Source organism: Coregonus clupeaformis, unplaced genomic scaffold (assembly GCF_020615455.1).
Source record: "Coregonus clupeaformis isolate EN_2021a unplaced genomic scaffold, ASM2061545v1 scaf0006, whole genome shotgun sequence".
NCBI classification, from domain to species: domain Eukaryota; kingdom Metazoa; phylum Chordata; class Actinopteri; order Salmoniformes; family Salmonidae; genus Coregonus; species Coregonus clupeaformis.
Window position 1 is genome coordinate 1,844,650 of NW_025533461.1, and position 24,185 is coordinate 1,868,834.

Consider the following 24,185-nt stretch of genomic DNA (forward strand, 5'->3'; position numbering starts at 1 on the left):
AGCGCCTTACGGTCGGATGCCAAGCAGCTGCCATACCAAGCGGTGATGCAGACAGTCAAGATGCTCGAGAATGGCCCATCAGGAAGTCCAGGATCCAGTTGCAGAGGGAGGTGTTCAGTCCCAGGGTCCTTAGCTTAGTGATGAGCTTGGAAGGCACTATGGTGTTGAACGCTGAGCTGTAGTCAATGAATAGCATTCTCACATAGGTGTTCCTCTTGTCCAGGTGGGAAAGGGCAATGTGTAGTGAAAGAGATTGCGTCATCTGTGGATCTGTTGGGGCGGTATGCGAATTGGAGTGGGTACCGGGTTTCCGGGATGATGGTGTTGATGTGAGCCATGACCCGCCTATCAAAGCATTTCATGGCTATAGATGTGAAACTCACGGCTGGGTTTCTCTTTGTAATCCGTGATAGTTGCCCCTCAGGGGTGCGTGCCTCCTGTACTCCCGGTTTACCCATGACTCCAACACCATCGTTAAGTTAGCCGACGACGCGATGGTGGCTTGGTCGATGATGAAACAGGCCTGGTTTTCAACATTCCCAAGTTCTCTCATGTGATCCCGCTCCTCCACACACACACTCCACTGGCTTCCAGTCGAAAATCGCATCCACTACAAGACCATGGTGCTTATCTACGGAGCAGCAAGAGGAACTGCCCCTCCCTACCTTCAGGCTCTGCTCCAACCCCTACACCCCAACCAAAGCCCTCCATTCTGCCACCTCTGGTCTCTTGGCCCTCCCACCCCTACGGGGGTCAGCTCCCCCTCAGCCCAGTCCAAGCTCTTCTCTGTCCTGGCACCCCAATGGTGGAACCAGCTTCCCCCTGAAGCTAGGACAGCAGAGTCCCTGCCCATCTTCCGAAAACATCTGAAAGCCTACCTCTACAAACAGTATCTTAAATAATCCCCCTCCTCACCTCGACCGCCCCCCCAAAAAAAAACATTTACCAGCACCCCGCGATATGTGGTTGTCCCACCTAGCAATCTTAAGATGAATGCAGTAACTTAACTAAAATGTATAGGGAGGTGGTCAGAGACATGGCAGTGTGGAAGGAGGGCCTAGCAAGACCCCATTCACATCGACGGGGCTGTAGTGGAGCGGGTCGAGAGCTTCAAGTTCCTTACGTCCTTAGTGATGTGGACACCATCATGGTCCAAACACACCAAGACAGTCGTGAAGAGGGCACGACAACGCCTATTCCCCCTGAGGAGGCTGAAAAGATTTGGCATGGGACCTCAGATCCTCAAAAATGTATACAGCTGCATCATCGAGAGCATCCCGACTGGTTGCATCACCGCCTGGTATGGCAACAGCTCGGCATCCGACCGCAAGGTTCTACAGAGGGTAGTGCGTATGGCCCAGTACATTGCTGGGACCAAGCGTCCTGCCATCCAGGACGTCTATACCAGGCGGTGTCAGAAAAAGGCCCAAAATTGTCAAAGACTCAAGCCACCCAAGTCATAGACCGTTCTCTCTGCTACCGCACGGCAAGCGGTACCGACGCATCAGGTCTGAACAGCTTCTACCCCCAAGCCATAAGACTGCTGAACAGTTAATCAAATGGCTGTTTGCATTGACCCCCAGGCTTGATGTACACTCACTGGTCTCTTTTAATGTTGAATAAAAAAGTGAAAGTGTATTTCAGATTATAGACAGACTCCAAATTCTAAAGCACACTACAAGGAGTATAATGACATGATCTGTATGTATAGGCATGTACAGGTCTAAAAACAGCCTTAAATTATTTTCTCAAAAATAGTTTGTAATACAAATGTAAAGCATGTCAAACATCCTTCCTCCCAATGAAGTTTCTATGTGAGAATTGCCAGAACAATCCGAGATACCCAAAAAATATTTTTGGGGTCATGCTGGTGTTGAATCGCTCAATAGAGTGCTGTCAGACAGCCGGACATACAAGCAGACCTGGGTTCGAGGTAGATGGGCAGGGCAGTGCCTCAGAGTTGTGATATACTGCAGTGGCAGACGGCTGCCAAGGAGCCAGAGCAGGCCACGCCAGGACAGGATTACAGTCAATAGGTAAATGTTGAGGTACATTTAATTTATATTGAACAAAAATATAAAAACGCAACATGAAGATTTTACTGAGTTAGTTAATAAAAGGAAATCAGTCAATTAAAATAAATAAATTAGGCCCTAATCTACAGTGGGGGAAAAAAGTATTTAGTCAGCCACCAATTGTGCAAGTTCTCCCACTTAAAAAGATGAGAGAGGCCTGTAATTTTTATCATAGGTACACGTCAACTATGACAGACAAAATGAGAACAAAAATTCCAGAAAATCACATTGTAGGATTTTTAATGAATTTATTTGCAAATTATGGTGGAAAATAAGTATTTGGTCAATAACAAAAGTTTCTCAATACTTTGTTATATACCCTTTGATGGCAATGACACAGGTCAAACGTTTTCTGTAAGTCTTCACAAGGTTTTCACACACTGTTGCTGGTATTTTGGCCCATTCCTCCATGCAGATCTCCTCTAGAGCAGTGACGTTTTGGGGCTGTCGCTGGGCAACACGGACTTTCAACTCCCTCCAAAGATTTTCTATGGGGTTGAGATCTGGAGACTGACTAGGCCACTCCAGGACCTTGAAATGCTTCTTACGAAGCCACTCCTTCGTTGCCCGGGCGGTGTGTTTGGGATCATTGTCATGCTGAAAGACCCAGCCACGTTTCATCTTCAATGCCCTTGCTGATGGAAGGAGGTTTTCACTAAAAATCTCACGATACATGGCCACATTCATTCTTTCCTTTACACGGATCAGTCGTCCTGGTCCCTTTGCAGAAAAACAGCCCCAAAGCATGATGTATCCACCCCCATGCTTCACAGTAGGTATGGTGTTCTTTGGATGCAACTCAGCATTCTTTGTCCTCCAAACACGACGAGTTGAGTTTTTACCAAAAAAGTTCTATTTTGGTTTCATCTGACCATATGACATTCTCCCAATCCTCTTCTGGATCATCCAAATGCACTCTAGCAAACTTCAGACGGGCCTGGACATGTACTGGCTTAAGCAGGGGGACACATCTGGCACTGCAGGATTTGAGTCCCTGGCGGTGTAGTGTGTTACTGATGGTAGGCTTTGTTACTTTGGTCCCAGCTCTCTGCAGGTCATTCACTAGGTCCCCCCGTGTGGTTCTGGGATTTTTGCTCACCGTTCTTGTGATCATTTTGACCCCACGGGGTGAGATCTTGCGTGGAGCCCCAGATCGAGGGAGATTATCAGTGGTCTTGTATGTCTTCCATTTCCTAATAATTGCTCCCACAGTTGATTTCTTCAAACCAAGCTGCTTACCTATTGCAGATTCAGTCTTCCCAGCCTGGTGCAGGTCTACAATTTTGTTTCTGGTGTCCTTTGACAGCTCTTTGGTCTTGGCCATAGTGGAGTTTGGAGTGTGACTGTTTGAGGTTGTGGACAGGTGTCTTTTATACTGATAACAAGTTCAAACAGGTGCCATTAATACAGGTAACGAGTGGAGGACAGAGGAGCCTCTTAAAGAATAAGTTACAGGTCTGTGAGAGCCAGAAATCTTGCTTGTTTGTAGGTGACCAAATACTTATTTTCCACCATAATTTGCAAATAAATTCATTAAAAATCCTACAATGTGATTTTCTGGATTTTTTTTCCTCAATTTGTCTGTCATAGTTGACGTGTACCTATGATGAAAATTACAGGCCTCTCTCATCTTTTTAAGTGGGAGAACTTGCACAATTTGTGGCTGACTAAATACTTTTTTCCCCCACTGTATATATTTCACATGACTGGGAGGGCATAGGCCCAACCCACTTGGGAGCCAGGACCACCCATTGGAGAGCGAGGCCCAGCCAATCAGAATGAGTTTCTCCCCACAAAAGGGCTTTATTACAGACAGAAATGGCAAAGGAGAAATGTTAACTAACAGGGATGTAAACAAATTTGTGCACAACATTTGAGAGAAATACGCTTTTTGTGCGTATGGAACATTTCTGGGATCTTTTATTTCAGCTCATGAAACATGGGACCAACACTTCACATGTTGCTTTTATATATTTTTGTTCAGTATAGAAATGCAATGAACAGAGCTGAAGTGATTCCTTATTCTATATGCCAGAGAGGCACGTCCTGTCTATATCAGTGTTTACCATACTCTGTCCTCGGGACCCCAAGGGCTGCCCGTTTTGGTTTTCTAACACTACACAGCTGATTCAAATTATCAAAAGGTTGATGATGAGTTGATTATTTGAAATCAGCTGTGTAGTGTTAGGGCAAAAACCAAAAACGTGCACCCCTTGGGGTCCCGAGGACCGAGTTTGGGAAACCCTGGTCTATATCATACATTCGTATCTGAAGGTTGGCCAACGAGCAGACCAGGACTGGATAGGACACTTCCACAAATAGTAAAAAAAGAAAGAAAATACTAGGAAGAGGCTGCTGTGTGTTTGGTCAAACCAGGGAAACCTCTAACTTCCATGGGAACAGACAAGAAGACCTGGCTACAGACCTCCCGCTTCAGCCGGGTCTGACAACACTACAGGGCTACAGACCTCCCGCTTCAGCCGGGTCTGACAACACTACAGGGCTACAGACCTCCCGCTTCAGCCGGGTCTGACAACACTACAGGGCTACAGACCTCCCGCTTCAGCCGGGTCTGACAACACTACAGGGCTGCAGACCTCCCGCTTCAGCCGGGTCTGACAACACTACAGGGCTACAGACCTCCCGCTTCAGCCGGGTCTGACAACACTACAGGGCTGCAGACCTCCCGCTTCAGCCGGGTCTGACAACACTACAGGGCTGCAGACCTCCCGCTTCAGCCGGGTCTGACAACACTACAGGGCTACAGACCTCCCGCTTCAGCCGGGTCTGACAACACTACAGGGCTGCAGACCTCCCGCTTCAGCCGGGTCTGACAACACTACAGGGCTGCAGACCTCCCGCTTCAGCCGGGTCTGACAACACTACAGGGCTACAGACCTCCCGCTTCAGCCGGGTCTGACAACACTACAGGGCTACAGACCTCCCGCTTCAGCCGGGTCTGACAACACTACAGGGCTACAGACCTCCCGCTTCAGCCGGGTCTGACAACACTACAGGGCTGCAGACCTCCCGCTTCAGCCGGGTCTGACAACACTACAGGGCTGCAGACCTCCCGCTTCAGCCGGGTCTGACAACACTACAGGGCTGCAGACCTCCCGCTTCAGCCGGGTCTGACAACACTACAGGGCTGCAGACCTCCCGCTTCAGCCGGGTCTGACAACACTACAGGGCTACAGACCTCCCGCTTCAGCCGGGTCTGACAACACTACAGGCTGCAGACCTCCGCTTCAGCCGGGTCTGACAACACTACAGGGCTGCAGACCTCCCGCTTCAGCCGGGTCTGACAACACTACAGGGCTACAGACCTCCCGCTTCAGCCGGGTCTGACAACACTACAGGGCTGCAGACCTCCCGCTTCAGCCGGGTCTGACAACACTACAGGGCTACAGACCTCCCGCTTCAGCCGGGTCTGACAACACTACAGGGCTACAGACCTCCCGCTTCAGCCGGGTCTGACAACACTACAGGGCTACAGACCTCCCGCTTCAGCGGGTCTGACAACACTACAGGGCTACAGACCTCCCGCTTCAGCCGGGTCTGACAACACTACAGGGCTACAGACCTCCCGCTTCAGCCGGGTCTGACAACACTACAGGGCTACAGACCTCCCGCTTCAGCCGGGTCTGACAACACTACAGGGCTACAGACCTCCCGCTTCAGCCGGGTCTGACAACACTACAGGGCTACAGACCTCCCGCTTCAGCCGGGTCTGACAACACTACAGGGCTACAGACCTCCCGCTTCAGCCGGGTCTGACAACACTACAGGGCTGCAGACCTCCCGCTTCAGCCGGGTCTGACAACACTACAGGGCTACAGACCTCCCGCTCAGCCGGGTCTGACAACACTACAGGGCTACAGACCTCCCGCTTCAGCCGGGTCTGACAACACTACAGGGCTACAGACCTCCCGCTCAGCCGGGTCTGACAACACTACAGGGCTACAGACCTCCCGCTCAGCCGGGTCTGACAACACTACAGGGCTACAGACCTCCCGCTTCAGCCGGGTCTGACAACACTACAGGGCTACAGACCTCCCGCTTCAGCCGGGTCTGACAACACTACAGGGCTACAGACCTCCCGCTTCAGCCGGGTCTGACAACACTAAAGGGCTGCAGACCTCCCGCTTCAGCCGGGTCTGACAACACTACAGACCTCCCGCTTCAGCCGGGTCTGACAACACTAAAGGGCTGCAGACCTCCCGCTTCAGCCGGGTCTGACAACACTACAGGGCTGCAGACCTCCCGCTTCAGCCGGGTCTGACAACACTACAGGGCTACAGACCTCCCGCTTCAGCCGGGTCTGACAACACTACAGGGCTACAGACCTCCCGCTTCAGCCGGGTCTGACAACACTACAGGGCAGCAGACCTCCCGCTTCAGCCGGGTCTGACAACACTACAGGGCTGCAGACCTCCCGCTTCAGCCGGGTCTGACAACACTACAGGTTGAGGATCTAACAGCCAAAAACAAAAACACAGGATAAGATAAATGCCTCAGTATCTTACACAGCCAGGTGTGACCACACCGTTTAGACTATAGGTCACAGAACTGGAGCCGTGCCAAAACATACACAAAGGACAAAAAGCCTGGCAACAACAGTCTCTGACAACACTACAGCACCAAAGGCCTGACTACAGCGTATCAGTATAGTGTAGCAGCGCAGTATAGCATAGTGTAGCAGTGTAGTATAGTGAAGCAGTACAGCAGTGTAGTATAGTGATGCAGTACAGCTGTGTAGTATAGTGAAGCAGTACAGCAGTGTAGTATAGTGAAGCAGTACAGCAGTGTAGTATAGTGAAGCAGTACAGCAGTGTAGTATAGTGAAGCAGTATAGCTGTGTAGTATAGTGAAGCAGTATAGCTGTGTAGTATAGTGAAGCAGTATAGCTGTGTAGTATAGTGAAGCAGTATAGCTGTGTAGTATAGTGAAGCAGTATAGCTGTGTAGTATAGTGAAGCAGTATAGCTGTGTAGTATAGTGAAGCAGTATAGCTGCGTAGTATAGTGAAGCAGTATAGCTGCGTAGTATAGTGAAGCAGTATAGCAGTGTAGTATAGTGAAGCAGTGTAGTATAGTGAAGCAGTATAGCTGTATAGTATAGTGAAGCAGTATAGCTGTGTAGTATAGTGAAGCAGTATAGCTGTGTAGTATAGTGAAGCAGTGTAGTATAGTGAAGCAGTATAGCTGTGTAGTATAGTGAAGCAGTATAGCTGTGTAGTATAGTGAAGCAGTGTAGTATAGTGAAGCAGTGTAGTATAGTGAAGCAGTATAGCTGTGTAGTATAGTGAAGCAGTATAGCTGTGTAGTATAGTGAAGCAGTGTAGTATAGTGAAGCAGTATAGCTGTGTAGTATAGTGAAGCAGTATAGCTGTGTAGTATAGTGAAGCAGTATAGCTGTGTAGTATAGTGAAGCAGTATAGCTGTGTAGTATAGTGAAGCAGTACAGCAGTGTAGTATAGTGAAGCAGTGTAGTATAGTGAAGCAGTATAGCTGTGTAGTATAGTGAAGCAGTGTAGCTGTGTAGTATAGTGAAGCAGTGTAGTATAGTGAAGCAGTATAGCTGTGTAGTATAGTGAAGCAGTGTAGTATAGTGAAGCAGTATAGCTGTGTAGTATAGTGTAGCAGTATAGCTGTGTAGTATAGTGAAGCAGTATAGCTGTGTAGTATAGTGAAGCAGTATAGCTGTGTAGTATAGTGTAGCTGTGTAGTATAGTGAAGCAGTATAGCTGTGTAGTATAGTGAAGCAGTATAGCTGTGTAGTATAGTGAAGCAGTATAGCTGTGTAGTATAGTGAATCAGTGTAGTATAGTGAAGCAGTATAGCTGTGTAGTATAGTATAAGATAGTGTAGCGTATCAGTGTACTGTAGCAGTGTAGTATAGTGTAGCAGTTCAGTGTAGTATAGTGTAGTGTAGAAGTTCAGTGTAGTATAGTGTAGTATAGTGTGGTCTAGTATAGTGTAGTATAGTTTAGTGTAGAAGTTCAGTGTAGTATAGTGTGGTATAGTGTGGTATAGTATAGTGTAGCATAGTGTAGTATAAAGTAGCATAGTGTAGTATAGTGTAGCGTAGTGTAGCATAGTGTAGCATAGTGTAACTCAGCCTGGGAGCCTCCCTCTCCTGAATGTTGTAGCATTCCAACAGTGTCATAAATGCAAACAAGGGGGCGGATCTTCTAGTGCCTCTGTTGTTAGGCCGTGGGGCTGAGTCTATTGTGGAAACAGGTCATCTGTATTGTGTTGGGACAAAGAGGCCACACACTACATCGACAGGAAGTGACATCAGCCAAGGGAAAAAACTAAAACCCAGCAGGGGACATGAGAAGGCCAGAGTGATGGACCCAGAGAGAAACATGGTATTGTAGAGAGCAGGGGGACATTAGTGATGGACCCAGAGAGAAACATGGTATTGTAGAGAGCAGGGGGACATTAGTGATGGACCCAGAGAGAAACATGGTATTGTAGAGAGCAGGGGGACATGATAGTGACGGACCCAGAGAGAAACATGGTATTGTAGAGAGCAGGGGGACATTAGTGACGGACCCAGAGAGAAACATGGTATTGTAGAGAGCAGGGGGACATTAGTGATGGACCCAGAGAGAAACATGGTATTGTAGAGAGCAGGGGGACATTAGTGACGGACCCAGAGAGAAACATGGTATTGTAGAGAGCAGGGGGACATGATAGTGACGGACCCAGAGAGAAACATGGTATTGTAGAGAGCAGGGGGACATTAGTGATGGACCCAGAGAGAAACATGGTATTGTAGAGAGCAGGGGGACATTAGTGACGGACCCAGAGAGAAACATGGTATTGTAGAGAGCAGGGGGACATGATAGTGACGGACCCAGAGAGAAACATGGTATTGTAGAGAGCAGGGGGACATTAGTGATGGACCCAGAGAGAAACATGGTATTGTAGAGAGCAGGGGGACATGATAGTGACGGACCCAGAGAGAAACATGGTATTGTAGAGAGCAGGGGGACATGATAGTGACGGACCCAGAGAGAAACATGGTATTGTAGAGAGCAGGGGGACATTAGTGATGGACCCAGAGAGAAACATGGTATTGTAGAGAGCAGGGGGACATTAGTGATGGACCCAGAGAGAAACATGGTATTGTAGAGAGCAGGGGGACATTAGTGATGGACCCAGAGAGAAACATGGTATTGTAGAGAGCAGGGGGACATTAGTGACGGACCCAGAGAGAAACATGGTATTGTAGAGAGCAGGGGGACATTAGTGACGGACCCAGAGAGAAACATGGTATTGTAGAGAGCAGGGGGACATTTGTGACGGACCCAGAGAGAAACATGGTATTGTAGAGAGCAGGGGGACATTAGTGATGGACCCAGAGAGAAACATGGTATTGTAGAGAGCAGGGGGACATTAGTGACGGACCCAGAGAGAAACATGGTATTGTAGAGAGCAGGGGGACATTAGTGACGGACCCAGAGAGAAACATGGTATTGTAGAGAGCAGGGGGACATTAGTGACGGACCCAGAGAGAAACATGGTATTGTAGAGAGCAGGGGGACATTAGTGATGGACCCAGAGAGAAACATGGTATTGTAGAGAGCAGGGGGACATTAGTGATGGACCCAGAGAGAAACATGGTATTGTAGAGAGCAGGGGGACATTAGTGACGGACCCAGAGAGAAACATGGTATTGTAGAGAGCAGGGGGACATTAGTGACGGACCCAGAGAGAAACATGGTACTGTGGAGAGAAGGGGGACATTAGTGATGGACCCAGAGAGAAACATGGTATTGTAGAGAGCAGGGGGACATGATAGTGATGGACCCAGAGAGAAACATGGTAATGTAGAGAGCAGGGGGACATGATAGTGATGGACCCAGAGAGAAACATGGTATTGTAGAGAGCAGGGGGACATTAGTGATGGACCCAGAGAGAAACATGGTATTGTAGAGAGCAGGGGGACATTAGTGATGGACCCAGAGAGAAACATGGTATTGTAGAGAGCAGGGGGACATTAGTGACGGACCCAGAGAGAAACATGGTATTGTAGAGAGCAGGGGGACATGATAGTGATGGACCCAGAGAGAAACATGGTATTGTAGAGAGCAGGGGGACATTAGTGACGGACCCAGAGAGAAACATGGTATTGTAGAGAGCAGGGGGACATTAGTGATGGGATCACTGCCGCTACCTCTCTCCCCAAACAAGGTGTACGAACTGAGGAGACTGAAGTAGAGGGGGGATTCAGCAACTCTTGGAGGACAATGGAATCAAATAAAAAGCGTATTTATTGTTAAAGTAAAACCAACACATTTAGGTTTTGGCCTTACATTTTTTTTTTACATAATTTGTTTTATGTCAGAGTGAGAGAAGCATGGCAGACACTCACAGGATGGAAAACAAGCTACATGATGCCAGGCCTGAGCTGTCAGATAAACACACTACCACTGAAGACAAGGTTAGTAGTGCTGATCAAGGACCCCGCCCCCCCCCCCCCCCATTCATTATGATCTAAAAGGCAAAACTGGTCCTAGATCAGCCCTCCTACTCCAAGACTCTTTGTGAACACGGGCTCTGAAGCTTTCCATAAACTCTCCACACAGAACAACTAGCAAGTTGCAACTAGCAAGAGAACACAGACCAACACCCCTGCAGAGGTTATTAAAATACAAATAAATAACTCTCAGCAGCTCAATTATAACAGACTTTTGAAAGAAAGAACAGCATATTCTTCCTGCTGGCGAGTGTGTTGAGCTAATGCCTGTCTGTACTCCTAACTCACTGTAGCCAGACTGACTGTCTGTACTCCTAACTCACTGTAGCCAGACTGCCTGTCTGTCCTCCTAACTCACTGTAGCCAGACTGCCTGTCTGTCCTCCTAACTCACTGTAGCCAGACTGCCTGTCTGTCCTCCTAACTCACTGTAGCCAGACTGCCTGTCTGTCCTCCTAACTCACTGTAGCCAGACTGCCTGTCTGTCCTCCTAACTCACTGTAGCCAGACTGCCTGTCTGTCCTCGTAACTCACTGTAGCCAGACTGCCTGTCTGTCCTCCTAACTCACTGTAGCCAGACTGCCTGTCTGTACTCCTAACTCACTGTAGCAAGACTGCCTGTCTGTCCTCCTAACTCACTGTAGCCAGACTGACTGTCTGTACTCCTAACTCACTGTAGCCAGACTGCCTGTCTGTACTCCTAACTCACTGTAGCAAGACTGCCTGTCTGTCCTCCTAACTCACTGTAGCCAGACTGCCTGTCTGTCCTCCTAACTCACTGTAGCCAAACTGCCTGTCTGTCCTCCTAACTCACTGTAGCCAGACTGCCTGTCTGTCCTCCTAACTCACTGTAGCCAGACTGCCTGTCTGTCCTCCTAACTCACTGTAGCCAGACTGCCTGTCTGTCCTCCTAACTCACTGTAGCCAGACTGCCTGTCTGTCCTCCTAACTCACTGTAGCCAGACTGCCTGTCTGTCCTCCTAACTCACTGTAGCCAGACTGCCTGTCTGTACTCCTAACTCACTGTAGCCAGACTGCCTGTCTGTCCTCCTAACTCACTGTAGCCAGACTGCCTGTCTGTCCTCCTAACTCACTGTAGCCAGACTGCCTGTCTGTACTCCTAACTCACTGTAGCCAGACTGCCTGTCTGTCCTCCTAACTCACTGTAGCCAGACTGCCTGTCTGTCCTCCTAACTCACTGTAGCCAGACTGCCTGTCTGTCCTCCTAACTCACTGTAGCCAGACTGCCTGTCTGTACTCCTAACTCACTGTAGCCAGACTGCCTGTCTGTACTCCTAACTCACTGTAGCCAGACTGCCTGTCTGTACTCCTAACTCACTGTAGCCAGACTGCCTGTCTGTCCTCCTAACTCACTGTAGCCAGACTGCCTGTCTGTACTCCTAACTCACTGTAGCCAGACTGCCTGTCCTCCTAACTCACTGTAGCCAGACTGCCTGTCTGTCCTCCTAACTCACTGTAGCCAGACTGCCTGTCTGTCCTCCTAACTCACTGTAGCCAGACTGCCCTCCTAACTCACTGTAGCCAGACTGCCTGTCTGTACTCCTAACTCACTGTAGCCAGACTGCCTGTCTGTACTCCTAACTCACTGTAGCCAGACTGCCTGTCTGTCCTCCTAACTCACTGTAGCCAGACTGCCTGTCTGTCCTCCTAACTCACTGTAGCCAGACTGCCTGTCTGTCCTCCTAACTCACTGTAGCCAGACTGCCTGTCTGTCCTCCTAACTCACTGTAGCCAGACTGCCTGTCTGTCCTCCTAACTCACTGTAGCCAGACTGCCTGTCTGTCCTCCTAACTCACTGTAGCCAGACTGCCTGTCTGTCCTCCTAACTCACTGTAGCCAGACTGCCTGTCTGTCCTCCTAACTCACTGTAGCCAGACTGCCTGTCTGTCCTCCTAACTCACTGTAGCCAGACTGCCTGTCTGTACTCCTAACTCACTGTAGCCAGACTGCCTGTCTGTACTCCTAACTCACTGTAGCCAGACTGCCTGTCTGTCCTCCTAACTCACTGTAGCCAGACTGCCTGTCTGTACTCCTAACTCACTGTAGCCAGACTGCCTGTCTGTCCTCCTAACTCACTGTAGCCAGACTGCCTGTCTGTACTCCTAACTCACTGTAGCCAGACTGCCTGTCTGTACTCCTAACTCACTGTAGCCAGACTGCCTGTCTGTCCTCCTAACTCACTGTAGCCAGACTGCCCGTCTGTCCTCCTAACTCGCTGTAGCCAGACTGCCTGTCTGTACTCCTAACTCACTGTAGCCAGACTGCCTGTCTGTACTCCTAACTCACTGTAGCCAGACTGCCTGTACTCCTAACTCACTGTAGCCAGACTGCCTGTCTGTACTCCTAACTCACTGTAGCCAGACTGCCTGTCTGTCCTCCTAACTCACTGTAGCCAGACTGCCTGTCTGTACTCCTAACTCACTGTAGCCAGACTGCCTGTCTGTCCTCCTAACTCACTGTAGCCAGACTGCCTGTCTGTCCTCCTAACTCACTGTAGCCAGACTGCCTGTCTGTACTCCTAACTCACTGTAGCCAGACTGCCTGTCTGTCCTCCTAACTCACTGTAGCCAGACTGCCTGTCTGTCCTCCTAACTCACTGTAGCCAGACTGCCTGTCTGTACTCCTAACTCACTGTAGCCAGACTGCCTGTCTGTACTCCTAACTCACTGTAGCCAGACTGCCTGCACTCCTAACTCACTGTAGCCAGACTGCATGCCCGCTGAGAAGGATTTGCTGCTGCTTAATCTAGGAAGGAATTTTCAACCAGACAGAATGAAAGCTTGATTATATGTTGAGACAGCCATGAGGAGGCCCAAGGTCCAGGGTAGGGATAAGGCCAGGGTAGGGGAAGGGTAGGGATAAGGCCAGGGTAGGGGAAGGATAGGGATAAGGCCAGGGTAGGGGAAGGGTAGGGATAAGGCCAGGGTAGGGGAAGGGTAGGGATAAGGCCAGGGTAGGAAAAGGGTAGGGATAAGGCCAGGGTAGGAGAAGGGTAGGGTTAAGGCCAGGGTAGGAAAAGGGTAGGGATAAGGCCAGGGTAGGGGAAGGGTAGGGATAAGGCCAGGGTAGGGGAAGGGTAGGGATAAGGCCAGGGTAGGGGAAGGATAGGGATAAGGCCAGGGTAGGGGAAGGGTAGGGATAAGGCCAGGGTAGGGGAAGGGTAGGGATAAGGCCAGGGTAGGGGAAGGGTAGGGATAAGGCTAGGGTAGGGGAAGGGTAGGGATAAGGCCAGGGTAGGGGAAGGGTAGGGATAAGGCCAGGGTAGGGGAAGGGTAGGGATAAGGCCAGGGTAGGGGAAGGGTAGGGATAAGGCCAGGGTAGGGGGAAGGGTAGGGATAAGGCCAGGGTAGGGGAAGGGTAGGGATAAGGCCAGGGTAGGGGAAGGGTAGGGATAAGGCTAGGGATAAGGCCAGGGTAGGGATAAGGCCAGGGTAGGGGAAGGGTAGGGATAAGGCTAGGGATAAGGCCAGGGTAGGGATAAGGCTAGGGTAGGGGAAGGGTAGGGATAAGGCCAGGGTAGGGATAAGGCCAGGGTAGGGGAAGGGTAGGGATAAGGCTAGGGTAGGGGAAGGGTAGGGATAAGGCCAGGGTAGGGATAAGGCCAGGGTAGGGGAAGGGTAGGGATAAGGCCAGGGTAGGGGAAGGATAGGGATAAGGCCAGGGTAGGGGAAGGGTAGCGATAAGGCCAGGGTAGGGGAAGGGTAGCGATAAGGCCAGGGTAGGGGAAGGGTAGGGATAAGGCCAGGGTAGGGGAAGGGTAGCGATAAGGCCAGGGTAGGGTTAAGGCCAGGGTAGGGCTATGAGGCACCAGTACTGCGGTATTCATTAGTATTGTGCAAGGAAACAAAACACGAAGCGGATTTAACTTCCTTAGGAAAACAGCCCTAAATGTTGGAAACAAACATCATTATGTTGTCATCCAGAGTCACATTTATTTATTTTACAAGCTAGGGCCAAAGTTAGAGCTAGGGAGTCAGGGCCAGAGCTGGGGAGTCAGGGCCAGACCTGGGGAGTCAGGGCCAGAGCTGGGGAGTCAGGGCCAGAGCTGGGGAGTCAGGGCCAGAGCTGGGGAGTCAGGGCCAGAGCTGGGGAGTCAGGGCCAGAGCTGGGGAGTCAGGGCCAGAGCTGGGGAGTCAGGGCCAGAGCTGGGGAGTCAGGGCCAGAGCTGGGGAGTCAGGGCCAGAGCTGGGGAGTCAGGGCCAGAGCTGGGGAGTCAGGGCCAGAGCTGGGGAGTCAGGGCCAGAGCTGGGGAGTCAGGGCCAGAGCTGGGGAGTCAGGGCCAGAGCTGGGGAGTCAGGGCCAGAGCTAGGGCCAGGGAGTCAAACGGTTGCTATTATCTAACCAAAACAGGGCTTGCCTGATATTGTAAAGAGCAAAACTTACGTTTCTCATCATCCGCATGCACTAAAGACGCAGCTCTCGACAGAACATCCAAGGGCGTCTCCATTCTCAACAACAACCTGAAGAAGAAAGTTCAGATTTATTCACACTGCGGCAATTTTCTATCTTTATGGACTACAACTGGCTGCATGCTTATTCTAGTGGATTCGTAGATTTAACCGTTCAACACACACACACGCGCACACACACACACACACACACACTGATTAATGGATACTAAATACATGGGGGGAGGGTTCTCTTGCTTTTGTTAGCTCTTTTCCATATTATGTCTATCTCTGATAAGCTGCCCAGGAAAGGGCTGAAAATAGCCCATATTAATATATGTAGCCTTAGAAATAAGGTTCATGAAATCAAAAACTTGCTAACATCAGAAAACATTCATATATTAGCCATTTCTGAGACAATTCATTTGATGACACAGCAGTAGCAATACAAGGATATAACATCTATAGAAGAGACAGGAATGATTATGGAGGAGGTATCAAACTGTTGGAAGAAATTGTGTTTTACAGAGAAATAGCATTGTATTTGGTCAACAAATTGAGACTGTCAGCATACTTATAGGGAAGGGCCCTCAACATGTATTGCACTGACACAAATGACTGATGATTGGTTGAAAGAAATTGATAATAATAAGATTGTGGGAGCTGTACTGTTAGATTTCAGTACAGCCTTTGATATTATTGACCATAACCTGTTGTTGAGAAAACATATTCTTTATGGCTTTTCAACCTCTACCATATCGTGGATTTAGCACTATCTAATAGAACTCAAAGGGTTTTCTTTAATGGAAGCTTCTCTAATGTCAAACATGTAAAGAGTGGTGTACCACAGGGCAGCTCTCTAGGCCCTCTACTCTTTTCTATTTTTACCAATGACCTGCCACTGGCATTAAACAAAGCATGTGTGTCCATGTATGCTGATGATTCAACCATATACACATCAGCAACCACAGCTAATGAAGTCACTGAAACCCTTAACAAGGAGTTGTTGACAGTTTTTGAATGGGTGACCAGTAATAAACTGGTCCTGAACATCTCTAAAACTAAGAGCATTGTATTTGGTACAAATCAGTCCCTAAGTTCTAGACCTCAGCTGAATCTGGTAATGAATGGTGTGGCTGTTGAACTAGTTGAGGAGACTAAATTAATTGGTGTTACATTAGATTGTAAACTGTCATGGTCAAAACATATAGATTCAATGGCTTTAAAGATGGGGAGAGGTCTGTCCTTAATACAGAGATGCTCTGCTTTTTTGACACCACACTCCACAAAGCAAGTCCTGCAGTTTCTAGTTTTATCTTATCTTGATTATTGTCCAGTCATATGGTCAAATGTGCAAAGAAAGACCTAGTTAAGCTGCAGCTGGCTCCAGAACAAATTCAAGAAAACGTACAGTATTATACAGAGCCATGAGTGCATGAAACTCCCTTAATAATAATAATAATAATAATAATAATAATAATAATAATGTATGCACTCACTAACTGTAAGTCGCTCTGGATAAGAGCGTCTGCTAAATGACTAAAATGTAAATGTAAATGTAATTAAGACACGCGATGCCCAACTTCCATCAACACGTCTCCTTCACCAGCTGAAGCTGATGCTCTGGAGCCGACGTGTACGACAGCGTGTTCCAGTTCCCTCCAATATCCAGCAACTAAACACAGCCATTGAAGAGGAGTGGGACAACATTCCACAGACCACAATCAACAGCTTGATCAACTCTGTGAGAAGGAGATGTGTCGCTGCTGCACGATTCAAATGGTCGTCACACCAGATACTGGCTGGTTCTCTGATCCAAGACCCTACCTTTCTTTTAAAGGTATCTGTGACCATCATATGCATATCTGTATTCCCAGTCATGTGAAGTCCATAGATTAGGGCCTAATTAATTTATTTCAATTGACTGATTTCCTTATATGAACTGTAGCTCAGTAAAATCTTTGAAATTGTTGCATGTTGCATTTTATGTTTTTTGTTCAGTATATTTAACCATAAACGTAATTGAGGCATGTCTGGCTAGTACTAAACTGGTCCTGAACATCTCTAAAACTAAGAGCATTGTATTTGGTACAAATCATTCCCCAAAGTTCTAGACATCAGCTGAATCTGTTAATGAATGGTGTGGCTGTTGAACAAGTTGAGGAGACTAAATTACTTGGTGTTACCTTAGATTTACATTCATGTCATTTAGCAGACGCTCTTACAAATTGGTGCATTCACCTTATAGCCAGTGGGATAACCACTTTACAATAAGTTTTTTTATTAATTTTTTTTTTGGGGGGTAAGGAGGGGGGTAGAAGGATTACTTTATCCTATCCCAGGTGTTCCTTAAAGAGGTGGGGTTTCAAGTGTCTCCTTAGATTGTAAACTGTCATGTCAAAACATATAGATTCTCTGGTTGTAAAGATGGGGAGAGGTCTGTCCGTAATAAAGAGACGTTCTGCTTTGACACCACACTCCACAAAGCAAGTCCTGCAAGCTCTAGTTTTGTCTTATCTTGATTATTGTCCAGTCGTGTGGTCAAGTGCTGCAAAGAAATACTTAGTTAAGCTGCAGCTGGCTCAGAACAGAGCGGAACGTCTTGCTCTTCATTGTAATCAGAGGGCTGATATAAATACTATGCATGCCAGTCTCTCTTGGCTAAGAGTTGAGGAGAGACTGACTGCATCGCTTATTTTTATAAGAAACATTAACGTGTTGAAAATTCCAAATTGTTAGCATAGTCAACTTACACACAGCTCTGACACACACACTTACCCCACCAGACATGCCACCAGGGGTCTTTTTACAGTCCCCAAATCCAGAACAAATTCAAGAACGCGAACAGTATTATAGAGCCATTATTGCATTAAACTCCCCTCAATCTCATATTGCTCAAATGAACAGCAAACCTGGTAAAAAAATAATAATGAAACCAGATAAAGCAACACCTCTCCCCTATTTGACCTAGATATTTTGTTTGTATGTATTGATACAGTGGGGGGAAAAAGTATTTAGTCAGCCACCAATTGTGCGAGTTCTCCCACTTAAAAAGATGAGAGAGGCCTGTAATTTTCATCATAGGTACACGTCAACTATGACAGACAAAATGGAGAAAAAAAAATCCAGAAAATCACATTGTAGGATTTTTAATGAATTTATTTGCAAATTATGGTGGAAAATAAGTATTTGGTCAATAACAAAAGTTTCTCAATACTTTGTTATATACCCTTTGTTGGCAATGACACAGGTCAAATGTTTTCTGTAAGTCTTCACAAGGTTTTCACACACTGTTGCTGGTATTTTGGCCCATTCCTCCATGCAGATCTCCTCTAGAGCAGTGATGTTTTGGGGCTGTCGCTGGGCAACACGGACTTTCAACTCCCCTCCAAAGATTTTCTATGGGGTTGAGATCTGGAGACTGGCTAGGCCACTCCAGGACCTTGAAATGCTTCTTACGAAGCCACTCCTTCGTTGCCCGGGCGGTGTGTTTGGGATCATTGTCATGCTGAAAGACCCAGCCACGTTTCATCTTCAATGCCCTTGCTGATGGAAGGAGGTTTTCACTCAAAATCTCACGATACATGGCCCCATTCATTCTTTCCTTTACACGGATCAGTCGTCCTGGTCCCTTTGCAGAAAAACAGCCCCAAAGCATGATGTTTCCACCCCCATGCTTCACAGTAGGTATGGTGTTCTTTGGATGCAACTCAGCATTCTTTGTCCTCCAAACACGACGAGTTGAGTTTTTACCAAAAAGTTCTATTTTGGTTTCATCTGACCATATGACATTCTCCCAATCCTCTTCTGGATCATCCAAATGCACTCTAGCAAACTTCAGACGGGCCTGGACATGTACTGGCTTAAGCAGGGGGACACGTCTGGCACTGCAGGATTTGAGTCCCTGGCGGCATAGTGTGTTACTGATGGTAGGCTTTGTTACTTTGGTCCCAGCTCTCTGCAGGTCATTCACTAGGTCCCCCCGTGTGGTTATGGGATTTTTGCTCACTGTTCTTGTGATCATTTTGACCCCACGGGGTGAGATCTTGCGTGGAGCCCCAGATCGAGGGAGATTATCAGTGGTCTTGTATGTCTTCCATTTCCTAATAATTGCTCCCACAGTTGATTTCTTCAAACCAAGCTGCTTACCTATTGCAGATTCAGTCTTCCCAGCCTTGTGCAGCTCTACAATTTTGTTTCTGGTGTCCTTTGACAGCTCTTTGGTCTTGGCCATAGTGGAGTTTGGAGTGTTACTGTTTGAGGTTGTGGACAGGTGTCTTTTATACTTATAACAAGTTCAAACAGGTGCCATTAATACAGGTAACGAGTGGAGGACAGAGGAGCCTCTTAAAGAAGAAGTTACAGGTCTGTGAGAGCCAGAAATCTTGCTTCTTTGTAGGTGACCAAATACTTATTTTCCACCATAATTTGCAAATAAATTCATAAAAAAATCCTACAATGTGATTTTCTGGATTTTTTTTCTTCTCAATTTGTCTGTCATAGTTGACGTGTACCTATGATGAAAATTACAGGCCTCTCTCATATTTTTAAGTGGGAGAACTTGCAAAATTGGTGGCTGACTAAATACTTTTTTTCCCCACTGTATGTAGGCTGCGTCCTTGAGCGGTTCTTGTCTATTAATGTTCTGTATTATGTAATGTTTCATGTTCTGTGTGGACCCCAGGAAGAGTAGCTGCTGCTTTCACAACAGCTAAATGGGGATCCTAATAAAATACCAAATAGTGTTTGATGTGTAACAATTTCGGCCTACTGGGTTATAACATGCTCTACATCTACATACAGTTGGAGTCGGAAGTTTACATACACTTAGGTTGGAGTCATTAAAACTCGTTTTTTCAACCACTCCACAAATGTCTTGTTAACAAACTATAGTTTTGGCAAGTCGGTTAGGACATCTACTTTGTGCATGACAAGTAATTTTTCCAACAATTGTTTACAGACAGATTATTTCACATATAATTCACTGTATCACAATTCCAGTGGGTCAGAAGTTTACATACACTAAGTTGACTGAGCCTTTAAACAGCTTGGAAATTCCAGAAAATGATGTCATGGCTTTAGAAGCTTCTGATAGGCTAATTGACATCATTTGAGTGAATTGGAGGTGTACCTATGGATGTTTTTCAAGGCCTACCTTCAAACTAAGTGCCTCTTTGCTTGACATCATGGGAAAATCAAAAGAAAATCAGCCAAGACTGATGTGGGTAGAGTTAAAGAGACTATGCATAGATAATAAACAGAATAGCAGCAGCGTAAAAGAGAGGGTGGGGGGGGACAATGCAAATAGTCCGGGTAGCCATGATTAGCTGTTCAGGAGTCGTATGGCTTGGGGGAAGAAGCTGTTAAGAAGCCTTTTGGGCCTAGACTTGACGCTCCGGTACCGCTTGCCGTGCGGTAGCAGAGAGAACAGTCTATGACTAGGGTGGCTGAGTCTTTGACAAAAGTCCTACTCACTCTTTGCCTGTTTGATGGTTCGTCGGAGGGCATAGCGGGATTTCTTATAAGCGTCCGGGTTAGAGTCCCGCTCATTGAAAGCGGCAGCTCTAGCCTTTAGCTCAATGCGGATGTTGCCTGTAATCCATGGCTTCTGGTTGGGGTATGTACGTACGGTCACTGTGGGGACGACATCATCGATGCACTTATTGATGAAGCCAGTGACTGATGTGGTGTACTCCTCAATGCCATCGGAAGAATCCCGGAACATATTCCAGTCTTTGCTAGCAAAACAGTCCTGTAGCTTAGCATCTGCGTCATCTGACCACTTCCTTATTAACGGAGTCACTGGAGCTTCCTGCTTTAGTTTCTACTTATAAGCAGGAATCAGGAGGATATAATTATGGTCAGATTTGCCAAATGGAGGGCGAGGGAGAGCTTTGTACGCGTCTCTGTGTGTGGCGTAAAGGTGGGCTAGAGTTTTTTCCCCTATGGTTGCACATTGAACATGCTGGTAGAAATGAGGTAGAACGGATTTAAGTTTCCCTGCATTAAAGTCCCCGGCCACTAGGAGCGCTGCCTCTGGTTGAGCGTTTTCCTGTTTACTTATGGCCTTATACAGCTCGTTGAGTGCGGTCTTAATGCCAGCATTGGTTTGTGGTGGTAAATAGACAGCTACAAAAAATATGGAAGAAAGCTCTCTTGGTAAATAGTGAGTCTACAGCGTAAAACGGCAGGCATCTCCTACAAACAATACCCCATAATGACAAAGCGAAAACAGGTTTTAGACATTTTTGCAAATGTATAAAAAAAATGAAATACCTTATTTAAATAAGTATTTAGACCCTTTGCTATGAGACTCGAACTTGAGCTCAGGTGCATCCTGTTTCAATTGATCATCCTTGAGATGTTTCTACAACTTGATTGGAGTCCACCTGTGGTAAATTCAATTGATTGGACATGATTGGGAAAGGCACACACCTGTCTATGTAAGGTCCCACAGTTGACAGTACATGTCAGAGTATAAACCAAGCCATGAGGTCGAAGGAATTGTCCGTAGAGCTCCGAGACAGGATTGTGTCGAGGCACAGATCTGGGGAAGGGTACCAAAACATTTCTGTAGCATTGAAGGTCCCGAAGAACACAGTGGCGCCACCATTCTTAAAATGGAAGAAGTTTAGAACCACCAAGACTCTTCCTAGGGCTGGCCGCCCGGCCAAACTGAGCAATCGGGGGAGAAGGGTCTCGGTCAGGGAGGAGACCAAGAACCCGATGGTAACTCTGACAGAGCTCCAGAGTTCTTCTGTGGAGAAGGACAACCATCTCTACAGCACTCCACCAATCAGGCCTTTATGGTAGAGTGGCCAGACGGAAGCCACTCCTCAGGAAAAGGCACATGACAGCCCGCTTGGAGTTTGCCAAAAGGCACCTACATGACTCTCAGACCATGAGAAACAAGATTCTCTGGTCTGATGAAACCAAGATTGAACTCTTTGGCCGACGTGATGCCACACGTCTGGAGGAAACCTGGTACAGTGAAGCATGGTGGTGGCAGCATCATGTTGTGCGGATGTTTTTCAGTGGCAGGGACTGGGAGACTAGTCAGGATCAAGGGAAAGATGAACGAAGCAAAGTACAGAGAGACCCTTGATGAACACCTGCTCCAGAGTGCTCAGACTTCAGACTGGGGTGAAGGTTCACCTTCCAACAGGACAACGACCCTAAGCACACAGCCAAGACAACGCAGGAGTGGCTTCGGGACAAGTCTCTGAATGTCCTTGAGTGGCCCAGCCAGAGCCAGGACTTTAACCCGATCGAACATCTCTGGAGAGACCTGAAAATAGCTGTGCAGCGACGCTCCCCATCCAACCTGACAGAACTTGAGAGGATCTGAAGAGAAGAATTGGAGAAACTCCACAAATACAGGTGTGCCAAGCTTGTAGCGTCATACCCAAGAAGACTTGAGGCTGTAATCGCTGCCAAAGGTGCTTCAACAAGGTACTGAGTAAAGGGTCTGAATACTTATGTAAATGTGATGTTTAAAAAAAAAATTGTTAACATTTCTAAAAAAACTGTTTTTGCTTTGTCATTATGGGGTGGTGTGTAAATTGATGAGGGGGAAAAAAAACTATTTAATCAATTTTAGAATAAGGCTGTAACGTAACAAAATGTGGAAAAAGTCAAGAGGTCTGGATACTTTCGGAATGCACTGTATGCAATCAAACAGGCAAAATGTCAGTATAGAGAAAAAGAAGAGCCGCAATTCAACGTCTCAGACAATCACGGATTACAAAGGGAAAACCAGCCACATCGGACACCGACGCCCTGCTCCCGGACAAGCTAAAACTCCTTCTTCACCCGTTTTGAGGATAACACTGTGCCACCGACGCGGGCCGCTCCCTAGGACTGTGGGCTCTCGATCTCCGTGGCCGACGTGAGTAAGACATTTAAGAGTGTTAACCCTCGCCGCTTACTCAAGAGCATGCACAGGCCAACTGGCTGGAGTGTTTACAGACATTCAATCTCTCCCTAACTCAGTCTGCTGTCCCCACTTGCTTCAAGATGCCCACCATTGTTCCTGTACCCAAGAAAGCAAAGGTAACTGAACTAAATGACTATCGCCCCATAGCACTCATTTCTGTCATCATCAAGAGCTTTGAGAGGTTAGTTAAGGATCATATCACCTCCACCTCACCTGACACCCTAGACTCACTTCAATTTGCATACCGCCCCAATAGATCCACAGATGATGCAATCGCCATCACACTGCACACTGCCCTATCCCATCTGGACAAGAGGAATACCTATGTAAGAATGCTGTTCATTGACTACATCTCAGCCTGCAACACCATGGCCACTCTGCCATATTGAATCCATTTTAGAATAAGGCTGTAACGTAACAAAATGTGGAAAAAGTGAAGCGGTCTGAATACTTTCCGAATGCACTGTAACTATTTGTTCAGCACTTTTGAAAATGTACAGCGACAGAATTCAGAACATGGGCCGTTCTGACAGTGTTCTCCCTGTACACCAAGTCAGAACCATAGGATAAATAAAGGGGGCATATAAGCAGACAATGAAAGCTCTTACAATATTGGATGATTACATTTCTCTAAAACAGGTTATAGGCTACATGTGCACCACCAAGACAGAACAGTAGGCGAAATGAAGAGGGGAAAATATACCAAATTATTAGGGTGAGACACATGGGCTACTAACAGCTTACTACACAACATACACTTAGTATTACTTTCTTAGCTACAGTATACATATCTCCCTGGCATATTACATCATTTATGCAGCAGCGTACAAGACATTTTTGGACTCACCTTGTTGTGCTGTGCTCACTTGAACAGGAAGGGGGCGCGGCAGTCCTTCGTGGGCAAATTTGGTCATCAAACTTTGTCATCAAAGTCTGGCATTCTCTGGCTTTATGGCGCTTTCAAGACAACTGGGAACTCTGGGAAAAAAACAAGGTCGAATCATGATGACGTCAGTGATCTTCAGGTCGGAGCTCTAGAAAAGAGGCCCGAGTTCCCAATTTACAATTCTGAGTTGGATGACCGTTCAAAGCATATTTTATATCCCCCAGTTGGAGCTAGTTTTTTTTCTCCAGATTTCCCAGTTGTCTTGAACTCACTGAAGTAAGATGTCCCAGTTCTGAGTTAACAGTTGATTTGAGCGCGGCAGAAATCATGCTGGATTGACAGCATGGCTAATGTTGAATGTTTATCATTTTAAGCTTGGAAAGGAGAACCA

The 24,185-nt window shown here is 47.2% G+C and overlaps 1 protein-coding gene across 1 annotated transcript in view; it reads right to left on the reverse strand.

Moving 5' to 3' along the window:
* The window catches only part of LOC121574697 (transcription cofactor vestigial-like protein 4), a 95,819-nt gene extending 72,030 nt beyond the window's left edge, over positions 1-23,789 (reverse strand). Inside the window, exons 1-2 of the mRNA XM_041887235.2 lie at positions 23,756-23,789; positions 14,968-15,044 (exon numbers count right to left, since the gene is read on the reverse strand). Of these exons, the coding sequence (XP_041743169.2) occupies positions 14,968-15,031 (64 nt within the window). The 5' untranslated portion in view covers positions 15,032-15,044; positions 23,756-23,789. The remainder of the gene's footprint in view (positions 1-14,967; positions 15,045-23,755) is intronic.
* Positions 23,790-24,185: the final 396 nt, after the last annotated feature.